The following is a 15,646-nucleotide window of genomic DNA, read 5'->3' as shown; positions in this document are numbered from 1 at the left end:
TCTCTCTCTCTCTCTCTCTCTCTCTCTCGGCTGTAAATCATCCGACAATCAATCATCTTGAGATCTGTTATATGGCTTTGAACTCAAATTTGAAGTCTCCAGTTGCAATTATTATCTTAAGTCCAACTAACTGATTTCAGAATTAGCAGAGTTGATGCAGCTGTCTATGGTGATTGCAACATGCGCATTAAATAATTGCATATTGAAACTGCATAGTTTACAAGTGAAGATCCTTGAGCTTGCATAGAAACATAGTGTACACTGCAAACAAAATATCAAATAACTTCATCTGCATCCGTGGAACGAGCTTTTTATAAATTTATAAAGATAATTTAATTGTTTGCCATACAAACTTAATTAGAACAATTTCTAACATAAAATGGAAACCTATCGTGATCCGCGTTGCCACTTTATTTCCATTCATGGCCTAGTGACACTTTTTTTTAATTGTATTTAGGTGAAACTACATTCGAAATATGCGGGTTTCGCTCCCACCCTTTCATTACAAAAAATTGATTTGTTTCATTCTTTTTTTTAATCAGAGAAACGGGTATACATTACACAAAGTAACTTGTCAAGTCAGACATTTTTTGCAGCGTAGACCTGCATTCAGCAGTATAGGACCATGGCTGAGTCGTGCTGCTGGGAGAAGAAGGCCTAAACCACAGTGTGAACATATCCCTCCCTCTGTCTTTCTCTCTCTCTCTGCCATCTTGCAGGTAAAGTTGCCAGGGGTCCTGGGCTGAGAAAGTGGCCAGACCCTCCCACAGTGGGATGTTTTCTCTGCTGCACTCTGGGCTGGTTTCTATTCAAATGTGGGTCAGGGGTGAGGAAGCCTAACGTCATAAGCTTGCAACATGGCGTCCCGAAGGCTGTGAGATGTGCAAGAGGATGGTAAAGAACGCTTGAGAACGATACTACCGATGTAATAAGGTATTTAAAAGATTTTTGTTCTCTTTAAGGTGGAATGTAAATGCGCAACGGTGCTGATTTCGTGTCTGTTTTGATCGGATCGTTTTTCTCCCAGCTGCTGCAAGGATCGCAAGGGTTTTCGGCGTTACGGTGGTGTTTTTTTTTTTTTTTTTCACGGCGTGCCAACAAAAAGGGGCTCCGCTGGTGCCTATTCTGGCTCTACCAGCCTGCTTGGCAAGCCGAAAAATCCCACATTATTGGTTTTAGTTGATCGCGGCTCCTACTCGAAACCGCAGATAAATGGTTTGCAAATGTTGTGGCGTTTATTTTGGCGTCGTGTGCTTATAAGCGATGCCCCACGGGACGAGTGTGTACCAATTCACCAGGCTGGCAGAGCACAGGCGACAGAATGAATCTACAAACGGCTCGTCGCAGCGCTTCACACATATGTTTTCCACACTTTACCTCGTTTTCTCTGTTTTTTATAATCCAGTATGTTCAATGAATTGTTTACTAAAATTAAGGGTAATGAGCTGAATGTTTCATAAATCGATCTCTCTCGTGTAATCATAACACTGAGGTTTTTGTTTTTCTTCAAATAACTGTAACTTGCACCTAATGTGTAAAAAGATAGGCTACCGAATTGATTCTGCGGATTTTACGCACGGTATTTTGCGCAATAATCCTTATAATCATAGAGATGTTACAGCCGATATAGTGTCACCTGTATTGTTTAGATGTAGGTTAAGCCACCTAGTTCTTAGGTACGGCTAATTAAACAATGATCTAACAGGACTTACTTCCACATATAAGCTACCCAGTACAATGTAGACTCATTCGGGTTTAAACATTGTATTAACAATAAACGTGAATTGTGTCGATGCAGGGGATTGTATATCTGTGTAGCCTATAGGTGGGCCACTGTTATACACCGACCATCTTTGTGGTCAGCTACAGTGTGTGTAACATTAGGCTACATTGTGACCCAAAACCGCTTTATAGAAACAGCGTTGCATGATATTGATTTCCGGTTGTTAATAATTATTCTGATAAAGCAAAAAAAAAAAAGCCACATCGGTGTGTTGAATATTTGATTATTAAACTCTAATTCAGGACAACAACAAATCACTTGGTAGCTAATAAAACAATGTGTGTGCTCAGTGTTCAGGTGCAAATGCAGCTTGGCTTCTCAGGTGATTAGTGTTGTTAAAGTACCAAGGGGCATAGAGATAATAAGGCACAGGAATGACAGCAATGTGGGTTCCCTTGACTGGCTGCTGCTTTGTATAACTAAATGTTTAGTTCTGCAAAAAATATTTCCACTATATATGTCTCTTACTTTGTTTAGTATCAACTAAGAACAATTGAGGAATGTCTGATAAGACTGACTGATAACTCTCTTAAAGTCATTTTTGTAATACATTTGTCATTCTTGATGCTTGAGTAATTGTTGTCCTAGCAATAGCCAGAGGCCCTCAGTTGTCCAATATCAGTTATGTCTGTCTATTTTCCTGTATTTGTTCTCGTCATGCATGGCAAAAAGGTTTAGCGTCTCGTTTGTAGCTTAATCACACAAAGTGAACTGTTTATTCTTTAGATTGGCTACATCCAGGGCAGTTTTTAAGTAGGCATTTTGTTAAGATATTTTAAAGTGTCACTGTTCTACATATTTCTAGACCCTTGTCTTGGTAAAGTTTGTCACAACTTTAGGGTAATATGAAGATAAATCCATATTTTTCACACCTTGTTATCCTGTTCACGGTTGCAGGGTGCTGTATAATATGAAGACTATAGGACTATATTTTGGCAGGTTACACCCACCTAGAAGTGCAGTTGGAGTCTGTTAGCCTAACATTTGGTCTACCAATTAGCTGAATTGTGCTTTTCAACAATACATTTAAAAATATTTTTGAAGGCTTGACGACTTTAATGGACAGGACTGGTGAGAAAGGGTAGAGAGAGGGGGAAATGTCGGAGTTGAAACTTGGACCTCTGCATCAAGGCATACACCTCTAAATATATGTGCGCCTGCTCTACCCACTGACCCAACCCGACCCCATCCAAATACATTTTAAACTTTATACACATAATCTAATTTAGTGAGGCTTGTAAAGCTGGAATATGGCTCCTGGCTCTAACTGCCTTAAGTGTTTGATGATGACAATGCTGCATCTGTAACAGCATTAGCTTTGAAGACTCTATGTTTAGCTCATGTGATCCCATTATTTTAAAGACGGTACTTTTCCCAGGAATTCAGAAATTATGAACCTCTGTGAGTGACAATACCGTATTGCATTTTAAAGAGCTGGGGTCAATTATATTACGCTGAAAATGGTTTTTTTAGGCTTTGCGGCAGATAAGTAGCAAAACTGGTATCTCTACAGAAATACCTAACCTAAATTAGATGAAATATTGACCAAAAAGTTTAATAAAAGCAACCATTGTACTTATTATTTTATCACCAGCCTAACCATCTACATACTGTTGTCAAATTTACATTACAATTAGGTCCATCTAGTAATAACTATCAAAAAAAGTTAATTTTGGCCATTTAAAATGACCAAGTCAAGTCAACTGATCAGTGTGACTTGTTTCATTGATTACTATGGACTACAAAGGGGGGCCTGGAGGGTAATTTGAGGCCCTTGTGTGTGTGTGTGTGCCTCATGATCCTCATGATCGGTCGGTTGGTCTTGCCTCACCCTACTTGTCCCTTCCCTTCTCTACACACACAGTATCCTGTGTACATTGTGAACATGGCTTACAGTGGTATGTGTGGGCAGCACAATGCAGTAAGGGTACTTAGACTGTATGTTCTGCTGACATGTTAGGCAAGGACTTATAGATTGTGCTAGGCTGTCGTATCTATACGGATCCGTCTGTTCTGTTCTGTGCTGCCTGTTCGAGGGCAGTGTGGTTCGTGCAGTGGCTAAAGCACCTCAGGGCAGGGTTGTTGTTCTTTAAGAAGAAGAAACAGTCTGTGGAATGTAGTGCTGATAGCCAGAAGGTTATGCAGTGTTTAAAGGGAGGAGGAGGAGGAGGAGGAGGAGGAGGAGGAAGCAGCTCTGTAAAACCTTGGCCCATACAGGATCTCTCCTTACCCAACATGCCCTCTGCCCTTAGCCAACACGTTAGGCTCCAGGTCATGTGGGTCTGCTGCTTTTTATGGGGCGGGTTGGGTGGGGGGTGGGGGTTATCTCATCAACAAAGTTAATTCTCTCAAGACAGAGGTCACTTTGTCATACCAATCATATGTTCACTTGTTAGTAAAGTGGATGATTACTTCACAGTTGGCAAAGGTACACAGTTGGATACAGAATGTGTGGGTGCCAGTTGCTGGTAGCCTCAGTGAAAGTCTCAGTGTTCATTTCTGTATTTATACAAGTACTACAGGGTGTACTTTGGATGCAGCAACAGAGGCACAAAATACAATGCAGCATGGGGGACACGGAACAAAGATGCACACATATATAAACCTGTAGAGAGAGAGAGAAAGTAGTAGTAACTCTTTGCTGTTCTGCTTAGGTCCTACTTAGGTTGAGTTAAAAAAAAATTTATTCAGTCATTAGGGAAATCCCCTAAAGCACTATTAATCCAACAAAACTGTTCCAGAAAATAAACATTTTAATGTTACAGAACATTTGTCTTCTACATTGTATTTTCAGCTGTATAGTCATGACTGACTTCTGCCTGCAGATACTCCCATACCTGTAGCCAGCCTTAAATCTGGCATTATGCCCTGTCTAGCTGTCTAGTCTTTGTAATTGATTGTACCTATTTAATTATGACATTAAATTGTCCCGTGCCGATAAATAGAGAGAGAGAGAGAGAGAGAGAGAGAGAGAGAGAGAGAGAGAGAGAGAGAGAGAGAGAGAGAGAGAGAGAGAGAGAGAGAGAGAGAGAGAGACTTTAGCGTTTAGTATTACCTGTGGATGACATGCACAAATCTCCAGGATTATTTTCTTCTTTTCACCAGTGCTAATGCCATGCTGCAAGAAAATCCTGAAATGCAAAAGGTGTTATTTAGACAGGCATTTTTAGACAATGCATGAATTCACACAGATATGGATCCATGGGTTTGATTACAGGTTGAGTTGTGGACATGTAAGGTGATTCATGCGTTTGTGTGTATGTGTGTGAGAGAGAGTCTCTGCTTTTCTTCCCTTGCTGCACTGCACTGGTACATATGGGGTACGCAGCAACCTTTGGCCCCCTCCTGTGATGAAATGGATGGGGCTCCTTTCATTCCACTGCACCCTGGGCAGGACTTGTTTGTCTGTAACATGGCTGAACTGCCTGACAGAAAATGGGTCTTAATTGGAAGGGTTCTACCCAGACTGCGGTAGGGACACTGTAATTCAAGTTATTCCTCTTTCAGCCATGCAGTACTAGGGTCATTCACCTTTTCACAAGCATTTATAGCCAACAATTCTGCAGAAATTCATGTCTCTAAGACAAGGCAGATCAGTCGTTCCTCCTTGTCTTAATGTTTGTGAGCTTTTGTACAGCAGGACGTCTCCCCTGCAGCTTTTCTGAAGAGATTATAACAAGAATTAGATCAGTGTCCAGAATTCCAGCAGATGCTGTGCATCAGAGCTATTCAACCATTTGCCATGGATAAACAAGTATAGGCAGGTTATTATACCAAGCAAAGACCACAGCTGGTGATTTCACTTTTTATTTCACACTCTGTAGTCTCTGGTTGGAACACAAACCCTGAATATTCTGCTATCCTTGGCACCACAGTACTGCACTAGATCATCACTGTATCTAGTTTAGAAAATGAAATCCAAGACTCTATGGCTTGTTTAGAATGTTATTTCATTAGTTTAGTTAGTTCTGGATTAAGCTTTTTTGCTATGCCATGTATACACCTAACAGGGTTTCTACAGGGGTTTTAACTTTTGTGCATGTGAATGACAAAGACTACAGACAGGGAAAGTATTGCTGTTACAGCAGTGTGGTGGGATGAAAGGAAACCTCATTCAAATTAGAAGTACATGTAACCAATCCAATCTCTGATTAAAACTGAAATAAGCAGGCCAGTTTCCACGGTTGAACAGTAGTTTATAAATTATGCACACAGTATGCCCAAACCAAATTCTCCAAAAAAAGAAAAGTTTAAAAAAAAAGCAATCCTCATTAATACACTTCTATGTGACTGCATTCAAAACATATCCAAGGGGTAGAATTACTTACTGACCATCTGCATGTAACTGCAGGTTTTACAGGTTACTGCGATGCATGTAAACACATTCTCCAATTTCCTGCCTTGACCTGATTTGCACCGTTGTTGTGTGTGCATTTAAACCCATTAGCTGTGGACCAAAGTTTCTCGAATGTTTCTTAAAGCTGAAATCATGATTAAATCATGAGAGATGGTTTATTTTCCTCTGATGCAGCAGATATCACACAGGTGGAAAGGATAGCTGGGTAGCCGAAAAGCACAGCTGCTCTGTTTAATCTTCTCATTGTATTGTGAGCCGTCCTTTCACTCATGAGAGAACTGAAACTCAGAAAATTACAGTACCCACGAGTTCTGCATGGATCAACCTTACCCATGCAGCAGCGTCAGCCATGTTGAAATGGCTCAGAGGTGGTTGCTCTGTTTTGTATTTCAAACTGGCTTTGTACCATCCCCCCTAACCCCTCCCCCACTCCCTCTGCCCACTGTGTGTGTGTGTGTGTGTGTGTGTGTGTGTGTTTGTGTGTGTACGTACTCAGGGAAGCCTTTTGCTTGTGTACATGATGACTCTCTTTCCCTGTCGGCTTCAAACAGTCTTACCTGCACATCTGTCTGTTCTGTCCATCTTCTGTATTATGTGACCATCTACACAGTTTTACAAAGTCATTACTGTATATTGTTCAAAAGAATCACTTTGAAAGATAACCCTGCTATGTATGATTTAAAAATAAAAATAAAAGCCTTAGCCTTGTTTTCTATTAGTTGTTTAGCAGATGACCTTTCACAGTAGTAGGGTGTGTTTTGTTATTGCGCCACAGGACTTTGCCTCACCTCTGCCCTCTCTCCTGGCTCTCTACCCTCTGTTCAGGAGATTAGTGCCACAGCCCACTGCTCTCTCAGTCACCATCGCTCCATGAACACTGACTCTGAAAGGTTTACTAGCTCACTGTTTAATCCATAAACTCCTTGCAAAAAGGATGCAATGACAGGCACCAGTAAATTAAATAAAACCAGATCATCCAGATCGCTGGTGTAACCTGTTCATTTAGAGGAGACTCTAACTCGCATTAATTCACTGCTGGGGGCACTTTGACGCTCACTAGTTTTCAGTTCCTCCCGGACCAACACACGGATGCGTTATCCTGATCGTGTCTGTCAAATCTGTGTAAACATCCCTGCCTGCTCATCTCCTCTTCAGCAGGATCCTGGAAAAAGTCAAGGTTGAAGCTAAGCAGTAGGGTGCTGTGTTTTTAAAGTGAGGTTTCCCCCACTATCATTAAGCCACAGTAATTTTTTTAAAAGTTTATTTTCATTTAATTTATATAGCCCTTTAAAAGCAAACATGTTTGCACCAAAGTGCTTTACAAAGACAAAACATATGCCAGCATAAAGCACACATGTATACATAGATATAGTGGTAATATGACAAGTTAAGAAACAAGTTGAAACTCATGAAATCGCATAAACAGATTATATATACACATACATACATAAAATAGAAGGAAAGAACACGGATTACCGGTAATCACAATTAAAAATTAAAAGCCAGCATCTTAAAATTATCAACAGAATCAGCCTGTCTAATGGCCTCTGGCAGGCTATTCCAGAGCCGAGGAGCCGCTACAGAAAAGACCCTATCACCGGCCTTTTTTTTTCTTTTTTCTTTTCCATGATCGGGGCACAGTCAACAAAAAGGTTAATACTGCAGGCAAGGTAAGCTGATCCGTGCCTGTGCTTGAAGGGCAAAGTCTACCCTGGTCTGCAGTCTGAGCCCAGAGCTGTCTTTGGTTGGTATGTGGTGCCATATTTGGTCAGACCAAGTATTGTTTCTCACAGCCCTCCTGACCAGCTATCTTGCCACTTCTCAATCTCTTTGCCAGCCTTTGCAGAGGGCCTAGAAAATACAGGGATCCAACCCTGCAGGAAATGCTGTTCGCCTGCTACTTAACATTATACATATGAACTGGTCATCCTGCATACTGGAAACATCGTGCTAGCTGTTCTAGTAGGGTTATCTTTCTAATGGTTTGTCCATCCCTAACACACCATAACTGTGAGGCTGCGATGCTGTAACAGAACAACAGTCTAGAAATGGTATTGTAAAATGTTTCTACTAACTGCAAGGAGCGCCAGGCAGTCACAGATGGAGCTGCCATGATGGTGCAGGCCTATCTGTCTTCTGTGGTATTAAGCTTGCTTTCCTGGGCAGCACTATTGGAAGGGGAGCTGTGCCTACATGTGTCCCACCCTTGCTGCATATAGATCAGCCGTAATCCATTAGCAGCTCCCTGGAATCCAGCCGGCACAGCACCGTACTGGAGGGGCCAGGGGGAGAGGGTAGCTGTGTGGGTGATGGGGGGAGGAGAGAGAGAAAGAGGGATGAGAAGAGGAGGGGTTGGGGAAGGACTTTTTTTTTTTTTTTTTTTCTACTCTGAGCCCAGCCCCCTTTTTTTGTCGGCCTGCTGGAAAAACCTCTTGAATCCCCCCCATAAAGCATGCAGAGGTGTGTGTGTGTCTGCTAAGAGAGAGACTTGACTGATATATGGCTTCCTGGCTGGCATCCTAGCAGAGGCCTTTCTTTCTCTAGCAGCCCTCTTCTCCATTACCGCCTGCAGGGCTGAGTGTCGCACATCCCTGTAGCACATTCTGCGATTAACTACAGATCTAGGTTATGCATTCCAGAATAGCTCATTATAATTCACATTGGGGACAGCGAACTGTTTCTGTGGTGTATCTTCATGCCCGGTGAGAGGCTGGTGAGGTTGGGAGGATAGAGAGAAAGGAGGAGAGGAAGAGGAAAGACGGGGGAGGGGAAGAAGAAGACCATGAGTAGAAGTGTCAAAGCAGAGGAGGCAAGCCCAGACCTGTACCTGAGACTAATGATTAGTGATGGGAAAACTCTGTCTTTTCAGTGTACTGAATCACTATGATCAGTTCACGAAAAAGATTTTTTTCAAAATATGCGTTCATTGAATTGTTCAGTGCTTGACCAGAGCTCAGACTGTAGTAGTCCCACTCACTGAATCGAACCGAACTACGTCTGAACGCTCAGTTCAGCTCGCTAGTGAACCGAGAACAGAGATTAGTCATGTACCGTTTATAAACTGAAAGCTGAAGTCCTATATGTGCAGTATATTTTTTTTGACCCCTAATTATTGAATAAATATTTGGGAATTAATACTACTTCCTACTTTGAGAGACATGAGAGAGGTAAAAGCAGTAAACCGTTGTTTGTATAGCTGGCATAGGTGTCTCAAACCGGAATTTATGTAAGACTTCTTTTGACGGCCAATATTTTTGATAAATAATATACAGAGCCAAGCGTATAGATTATGCAATGATAAGGGCTTGAAGAGAAAAGATGAACTGTAAAGTATATGAATAGAAGACTGGCCTATTGTTTTTGTAGAAAAGATTTCTGTAGTGCATATGCAATAACAGGCCAGTTTTTATGCTCTGTATTTTTTATGCTGCTGTACCCTGTCAAACTTTAATAAAGTAAACTGAATGTTGCTGTTACCGGTTGCAACGGGCTCAAATTAGACTACTTAAAGTTCCGGTCGATCGGCCGTAGTGTTCCTTTAATCTGTCAAATCTTCCGGCTAACGTAAGCCCTGCATCAAACAGAATTATCGCTTTTATTATTTTTCAAAAGTATCCAAAAATAACTTTCCTTGATGGATTGCCATACTAACCTCTGGGTGGATTATAATTACAATGACGGCTCGTTGTAACGGCTGAATGGTGCGCTCCAGGATAGTTTTTAAAAGTAAGTCGTAACACATAGTACATCTGTTACAGAGTCATTGCAGCTACATTAAATGTAAGCAACCTGTCCCTAATCAGCTATGTATTTGCTGTCTTGAACACACACTATTCTTCCTGTGAACCTATGACTTAAATCAGTCACTCAGTGAGTCCTTGCTTCTGTAGCTCTAGCTGAGTTGAGGAACCACTCCCTTCTTTCCTGCTGCGTATTATGAAACATGATTTTCAGTAAATCTCTAAGTTTGCACTGGGTGGAAATGGCACATTTTCACATGTATTTACGGCTCGAGTTAAGCATTTCTCTGCATTACTGTGTAATCTCCTTTAATACAGTATACACCCTGCTCTGATCAGTGGCATTAAAGATGTGTGTCTATTATCCCAGCATGCCTAGGGCTTTAAGAACATGCTAAACATGAGTCAATGACACACCCTGGTGCTTTAACTAAAGCACACTACTACTGTTACATCACACCTGTGCTGTCCATAGACTCTATGCATCTATTGCAGTACATTTCTTTCACAAAATTTGTTTGTTCAGTGTCAGACTAGAAGTAGAGCACTGTGGTACGTATGTAAACGGTCATAACTATGTAGTTTAACAGTAAATGAGATTCTGTCCTAATTCTTTAAATGAGGGCCTCTCTGGAGGATCAGGTGTTGCTGTCCTTGTCTTTAAACCCCCAACCCCCTCCTCTGCCCTAGCTCCTCTGTAGTTTAGTTTACCTGCTCAGGTGTCACCTAATCCCTCCCCCCAGCCCTGCTGTGGCACCGACCCCCACCCCCAGACAATGGGGCAAGGCTGACATTACCATGACCTAATGGAGGCTAGAGCGAGCCGCCTAGTTTCCAAAGAGGGCACCCCATCGAAACTAGTTACTCCACGGAGATGGGGAAGAGAAGCTGATGGGAGGCACCTTAGGAAAATGGTTACTTTACACTTTCTTCTTCTCCGCCCCTTTGGCTTTTGTGCCAGAACAGTGGCAATGTGCATCAGAACTTGATCCATGTAGGGTTGCAATTTGTTTAAAAAGGAAGTTGAGCGGAAGGAAAGGGTTCCAGTGTGATAATGTGGCATGCTGTGCTAACAGTTTGCTACTTTCCTTGTGAGAGCTAAAAGCTTAGCTTGATGTACTCACTGACTACGTTTACAAGCTGTCAATTTTCGGGTTATGGTCGGATTAAGGTCACTATTCGGGTTTCTGAAACATTCGGAATAACCCGTTTACATGCGTGAGCAGAGAGAGTTACTCCTGTATACATGGAATTTGTAATCAATTGGCAATATCCCGATGTAAACGGCGACGCACGGTTAGCGTCTGGACATAGGGACAAACCCTGCTTCGCGTAACCTTTCGGTCACCTTCTTATAAATCTCACTATCTCGGTACTTTCTGCCGTCAACAAAAGACATTATATTCATGGTTTTCACCAACTAATGAAGAAATTGGTTTCCTCCTCGCTCCAAAAGTGTGGTGCTGTGCTGCGTCTCGCCATGTTTACCTCTACTTCTTGTTTACTTCTGGTATACTGCGCGCAGGTTTTCTGGCGCATACAAGAAGTTCCTCTACTCAAAAGACCAAGACTCCTTGCGAATAGAACATGCGCAGAACACAAATCAATGTTCCTTTTGATGGGGATATGCCGATACGGGTTTACATGACCAAAATTTCGGGTTAGAAAATGGGTAAACCAGGGATCATTTTCGGGTTTTTAAAAACAGGAATATGAGCATATTCGTGTTTTTGCCGGTGTTTACATGGCCGTGCGCGACCGGGTTATTACTAATATTCCGGTTTTGAACGGGTTATTGGCTGCTTGTAAACGTAGTGACTGTACAGTCATAACACATGCAATTTAATTGTTAGATGTGTCAGACATGCAAGCACCGTGTTTTTTTTTTTTTCAGTCTATATTACATTTTAATCCTGTAATAAACTAGAAATTAAACCAAGCTTGCACAAAAACACACTGTTTTCTAACAATGCGAGCTCTGTTGGTACAACTAGCTAACACATTGCCAGGTCAACATTTTTGGGCTTTTTCTCATTGCCAATTTAAAGGAACACGCCGACTTATTGGGAATTTAGCTTATTCACCGTAACCCCCAGAGTAAGACAAGTCCATACATACCCTTCTCATCTCCGTGCGTGCTGTAAAGCTGTCTGACGGCTCCAGCGGCATCAGCCCATAACAGAACAGGCAGGTGAATGGTTCCAGTAATCCTACTGCTCCAAATAAGTGACTAAATAACGCCAACATGTTCATATTTACATGTTGTGATTTGTAGAAGTCTAGCGTTAACAAAACAACGTAACATGAGGCTCAGCCATCTTCTAACCGTAAACAAACCGGGAACTATATTCTCAGGCACATATATAGCGTTAGGGTGATATAGCTGCGCAGCAAGCCTGTCTGAGAATATAGTTCCCGGTTTGTTTACAGTTAGAAGATGGCTGTGCTTATGTTACGCTGACTTTTGCACACGCTGTCAGACTAAATCACAACATGTAAACAAGAAGCTATGTTGGCGTTATTTTGTCACTTTTCTAATTCGGAGCAGTAGGCTAGTTGGGAACCAGTTACCTACAGGATCTGTGCTAGGCTAAGCTAATGCTGGAGCCGATCAGACAGCGTTCAACACTGAGAAAGAGATTATCGACTTTCTCTTCTGGGGGTTACGGTGAATAAGCTAAATTCCCAATAAGTCGGCGTGTTCCTTAAGTATGAAAATATTTTGTGCGCTCTGTTAAAGACCTCTACTCTTCTTTCATTTCTTTACTCTAGCTTACACACTGAATGGAACAGCCTGTCATTGATCATGGTACCAGTCTAACTGTCTTAAATGTGAAACTAATCACGTTTTCTTTTCTTTTTGCAGCTTCAGGTGGTGCTCGTGTAGGAAGAGAGAGAGAAGGAAAGAAGGAAGGTGGAAATGGAACTGCCAAATCATGCCAAACAACTGCTGCTGCAACTAAACCAGCAGAGAGCCAAGGGCTTCCTGTGTGATGTTATCATCGTGGTGGAGAATGCACTCTTCCGTGCCCACAAGAACATCCTGGCTGCAAGCAGCATCTACTTCAAATCTTTGGTCCTCCACGATAACCTCATTAACCTTGACACAGAGATGGTTAACCCCTCTGTATTTAGACAAGTTCTGGACTTCATCTACACTGGGAAGCTCCTGTCCTCGTCAGACCAGAGCAGTGAGCGGAACTTCAGTGCCCTCTTAACCGCAGCCAGCTACCTCCAGCTCCATGACCTCGCTGCTCTGTGCAGGAAGAAGCTCAAGCGCAGTGGTGGAAAAGCCCTGCCAGGTAAACCCTCCACTCCAGGTCCCCTCAGCCGCTTACGCCTCAACAACCAGCGCCTTTCCACTTCTACCCCTGCTGGCCCCAAAAACCACTATCCTCCGACCCCCTCCGATGCCGACCAGCCACAGCCAGATGAAGGCCTTCGGGACAAGCTCTCAGACGATGAAATGTTTGTTGGCAGCTCTGGGAGGAATGGGAATGGAGGGAATGGCAGCAGTAACGGTAATCTCAGCAGTGGAGGAAGTGCTGGGGAACCAGATCTTGGACTAGACCTGTCCAAGAAGAGCCCTCCCTCTGTGGGCACAGCCACGGATGCCCTCAGCCCACACAGCAACTCCCAAGAGTCCCCTCAATCTGCCTCAGTATCCACAACCAACAGTGCCTCACTGGATGACTCCTCTACCACCCTGCCAGGTGTGGACACCTGTGGCTCTGAAACCATGGAGCTCAACTCCTCTTCTAAAGCCCCAGAGGAAACCCAAAACCAGCCTGATGGCCCCCCGCCCCAGAAGAAATCCCGGCAGGGTGCTCGCAAGAACGAATGGCCCAAGAAAGAGGCGTCAGGGTTGAAGTCTGAAGATCATGACCGGTCCCTGGTTAATGGGGTGATTGTGGGACCTAAAGATGGCCGCTCCTCTGACCAGTCCTTCCAGTGCAAAGATGAGGAAGAAGGGGGAGAGAATGGCCAGGACCACACTGATGAGAGTGGGCAAAGTGACGGTGAGAGTGCAGGAGGTGGAGGAGGAACAGGAGGGGGACACCACAGCGCCAACTACGTGTACCGGCAGGAAGGTTTTGAGCCAGCATTTGGAGACAACCTCTATGTGTGCATTCCCTGTGGTAAGGGTTTCCCCAGTTCTGAGCAGCTCAATGCTCATGTGGAGACACACAATGAGGATGAGCTCTACATCAAAGAGGAGGGAGGGACCTTTGTGAAAGAGGAAGATGAGGAGGAGGCAGAGGACCTCTCTGCCCCCGTGGGTCCCTCCAGCTTTGGCTCTGAAACGCGTCCGTTCAAGTGTACAGTCTGCAGTAAGAGCTACAAAGACCCGGCAACTCTGAGACAACATGAAAAGAGCCATTGGCTGACCAGGCCTTTCCCCTGCAACATCTGTGGCAAAATGTTCACCCAGAGGGGCACCATGACACGCCACATGCGCAGCCACCTTGGCCTCAAGCCGTTTGCATGTGAAGAGTGTGGCATGCGCTTCACACGCCAGTACCGTCTGACAGAGCACATGCGTGTTCACTCTGGAGAGAAGCCGTATGAATGCCAGCTATGCGGGGGGAAGTTTACCCAGCAGCGCAACCTCATCAGTCACCTGAGAATGCACACCTCACCCACTTAGAAATGCATCAAGCCAAAGAACTCTGGGAATAGAAAAAAAAATACATTTCTCTACCTTTCCATCTCAACAGCAAAGATACGCACATGTACACATTCACATGCAGACACTCACAGTTCCTCATACTAATTCCAGTTTACGACGCCCTGGCTAAGCGAATGATGTAGCTGTTGGCCACAGTGGGCTCTTGGTGACGGTGGGAACTTGTTGATGCAAGGATCATGTCATCATTTATATCAAGTGACGTCTGCTCACCTCTCAGGAGTTCTAGAGGGACAATTACTCCTGTCTCTCTCCAAAGTCACAAAGCCATGGTAGAGTGGCATGACTTCTGGTCTGCATTGCAAGTCTGTAAATTGTGAATGTGGTACTAATATAACCTCACCGCATACCCCTCAGCAGCCTTTCTCTCTTCTACTTTGAGCATTGAGTCTTTGTGTTTTTCAGATTGATCATCAAACTGATAAACTTAAGAGTCCCCTCTGTACTCCAGTGCTATTTTGACCAAAAACCCATGCAAACAATACTGGCAATAATTCAGCAAAAAGATTATTTTTACCCTGACAGCTTTATATACTTTGCTATATTGGTGATGGGGATCTGTATGTAAGAGGAGGGGTAACTGGGTTTGGGACCATCTCCAAGCTTTAACTAAAAGTCCTGAAAGAAATGGTGGGATGACATTGGATTAAGTTTTAGTTTTACAGACCACAAATACGCAAAGTCCTCTCTACAGCTGTTCACAGTCAATTTAGAGAGGATTTTCTTTGTTTTTGGTTTTGCCTGCTAGTGCTCCCAGGAGTGAATCCTGGTTGGAAAGATTAACCCCTTTTGAGGTACTTGATTTACTTAAAGAACTTGTAATGTTTCAGTGAATGTTTAAACTGGAAAGTCTTGGGATTTTTCTTGTGGAGGGGAGGGATTTGGGGGGGGGGCAGTTGGGTGTAGTTTAGTGGGGGTAAGGAGAGGGTCTTTCAGACTGAACATTATGTTCAAGTGGGTATGTTTATTTTTTTTGTCTGTATAGCTTCCTCCCCTCAGAAAAAAGAAAAGTCTATTTATATAGACTTGTGACCTCGCTACCTCTGATTACTCTTACGAACTCTATGTTGATTAGTTGA

The 15,646-nt window shown here is 43.2% G+C and overlaps 1 protein-coding gene across 1 annotated transcript; it reads left to right on the top strand.

The window, feature by feature from the left end:
* Window positions 1-659: 659 nt before the first annotated feature.
* Window positions 660-15,438, top strand: hic2 (hypermethylated in cancer 2). The gene is made up of 2 exons (XM_039803628.1): window positions 660-933; window positions 12,747-15,438. The coding sequence occupies exon 2, from the start codon at window positions 12,801-12,803 to the stop codon at window positions 14,526-14,528; it is 1,728 nt and encodes a 575-aa protein (XP_039659562.1). The 5' UTR covers window positions 660-933; window positions 12,747-12,800; the 3' UTR covers window positions 14,529-15,438.
* Window positions 15,439-15,646: the final 208 nt, after the last annotated feature.

This window comes from Perca fluviatilis, chromosome 6 (assembly GCF_010015445.1).
Source record: "Perca fluviatilis chromosome 6, GENO_Pfluv_1.0, whole genome shotgun sequence".
Lineage (NCBI taxonomy): Eukaryota > Metazoa > Chordata > Actinopteri > Perciformes > Percidae > Perca > Perca fluviatilis.
The sequence above is the reverse complement of the archived record's forward strand: the minus strand, read 5'-3'. Positions and strand labels throughout refer to the sequence as shown.

Excerpts from the sequence above, each read along its gene's own strand:
- hic2 (XM_039803628.1), top strand. The coding sequence starts at position 12,801 with ATGGAACTGCCAAATCATGCCAAACAACTGCTGCTGCAACTAAACCAG.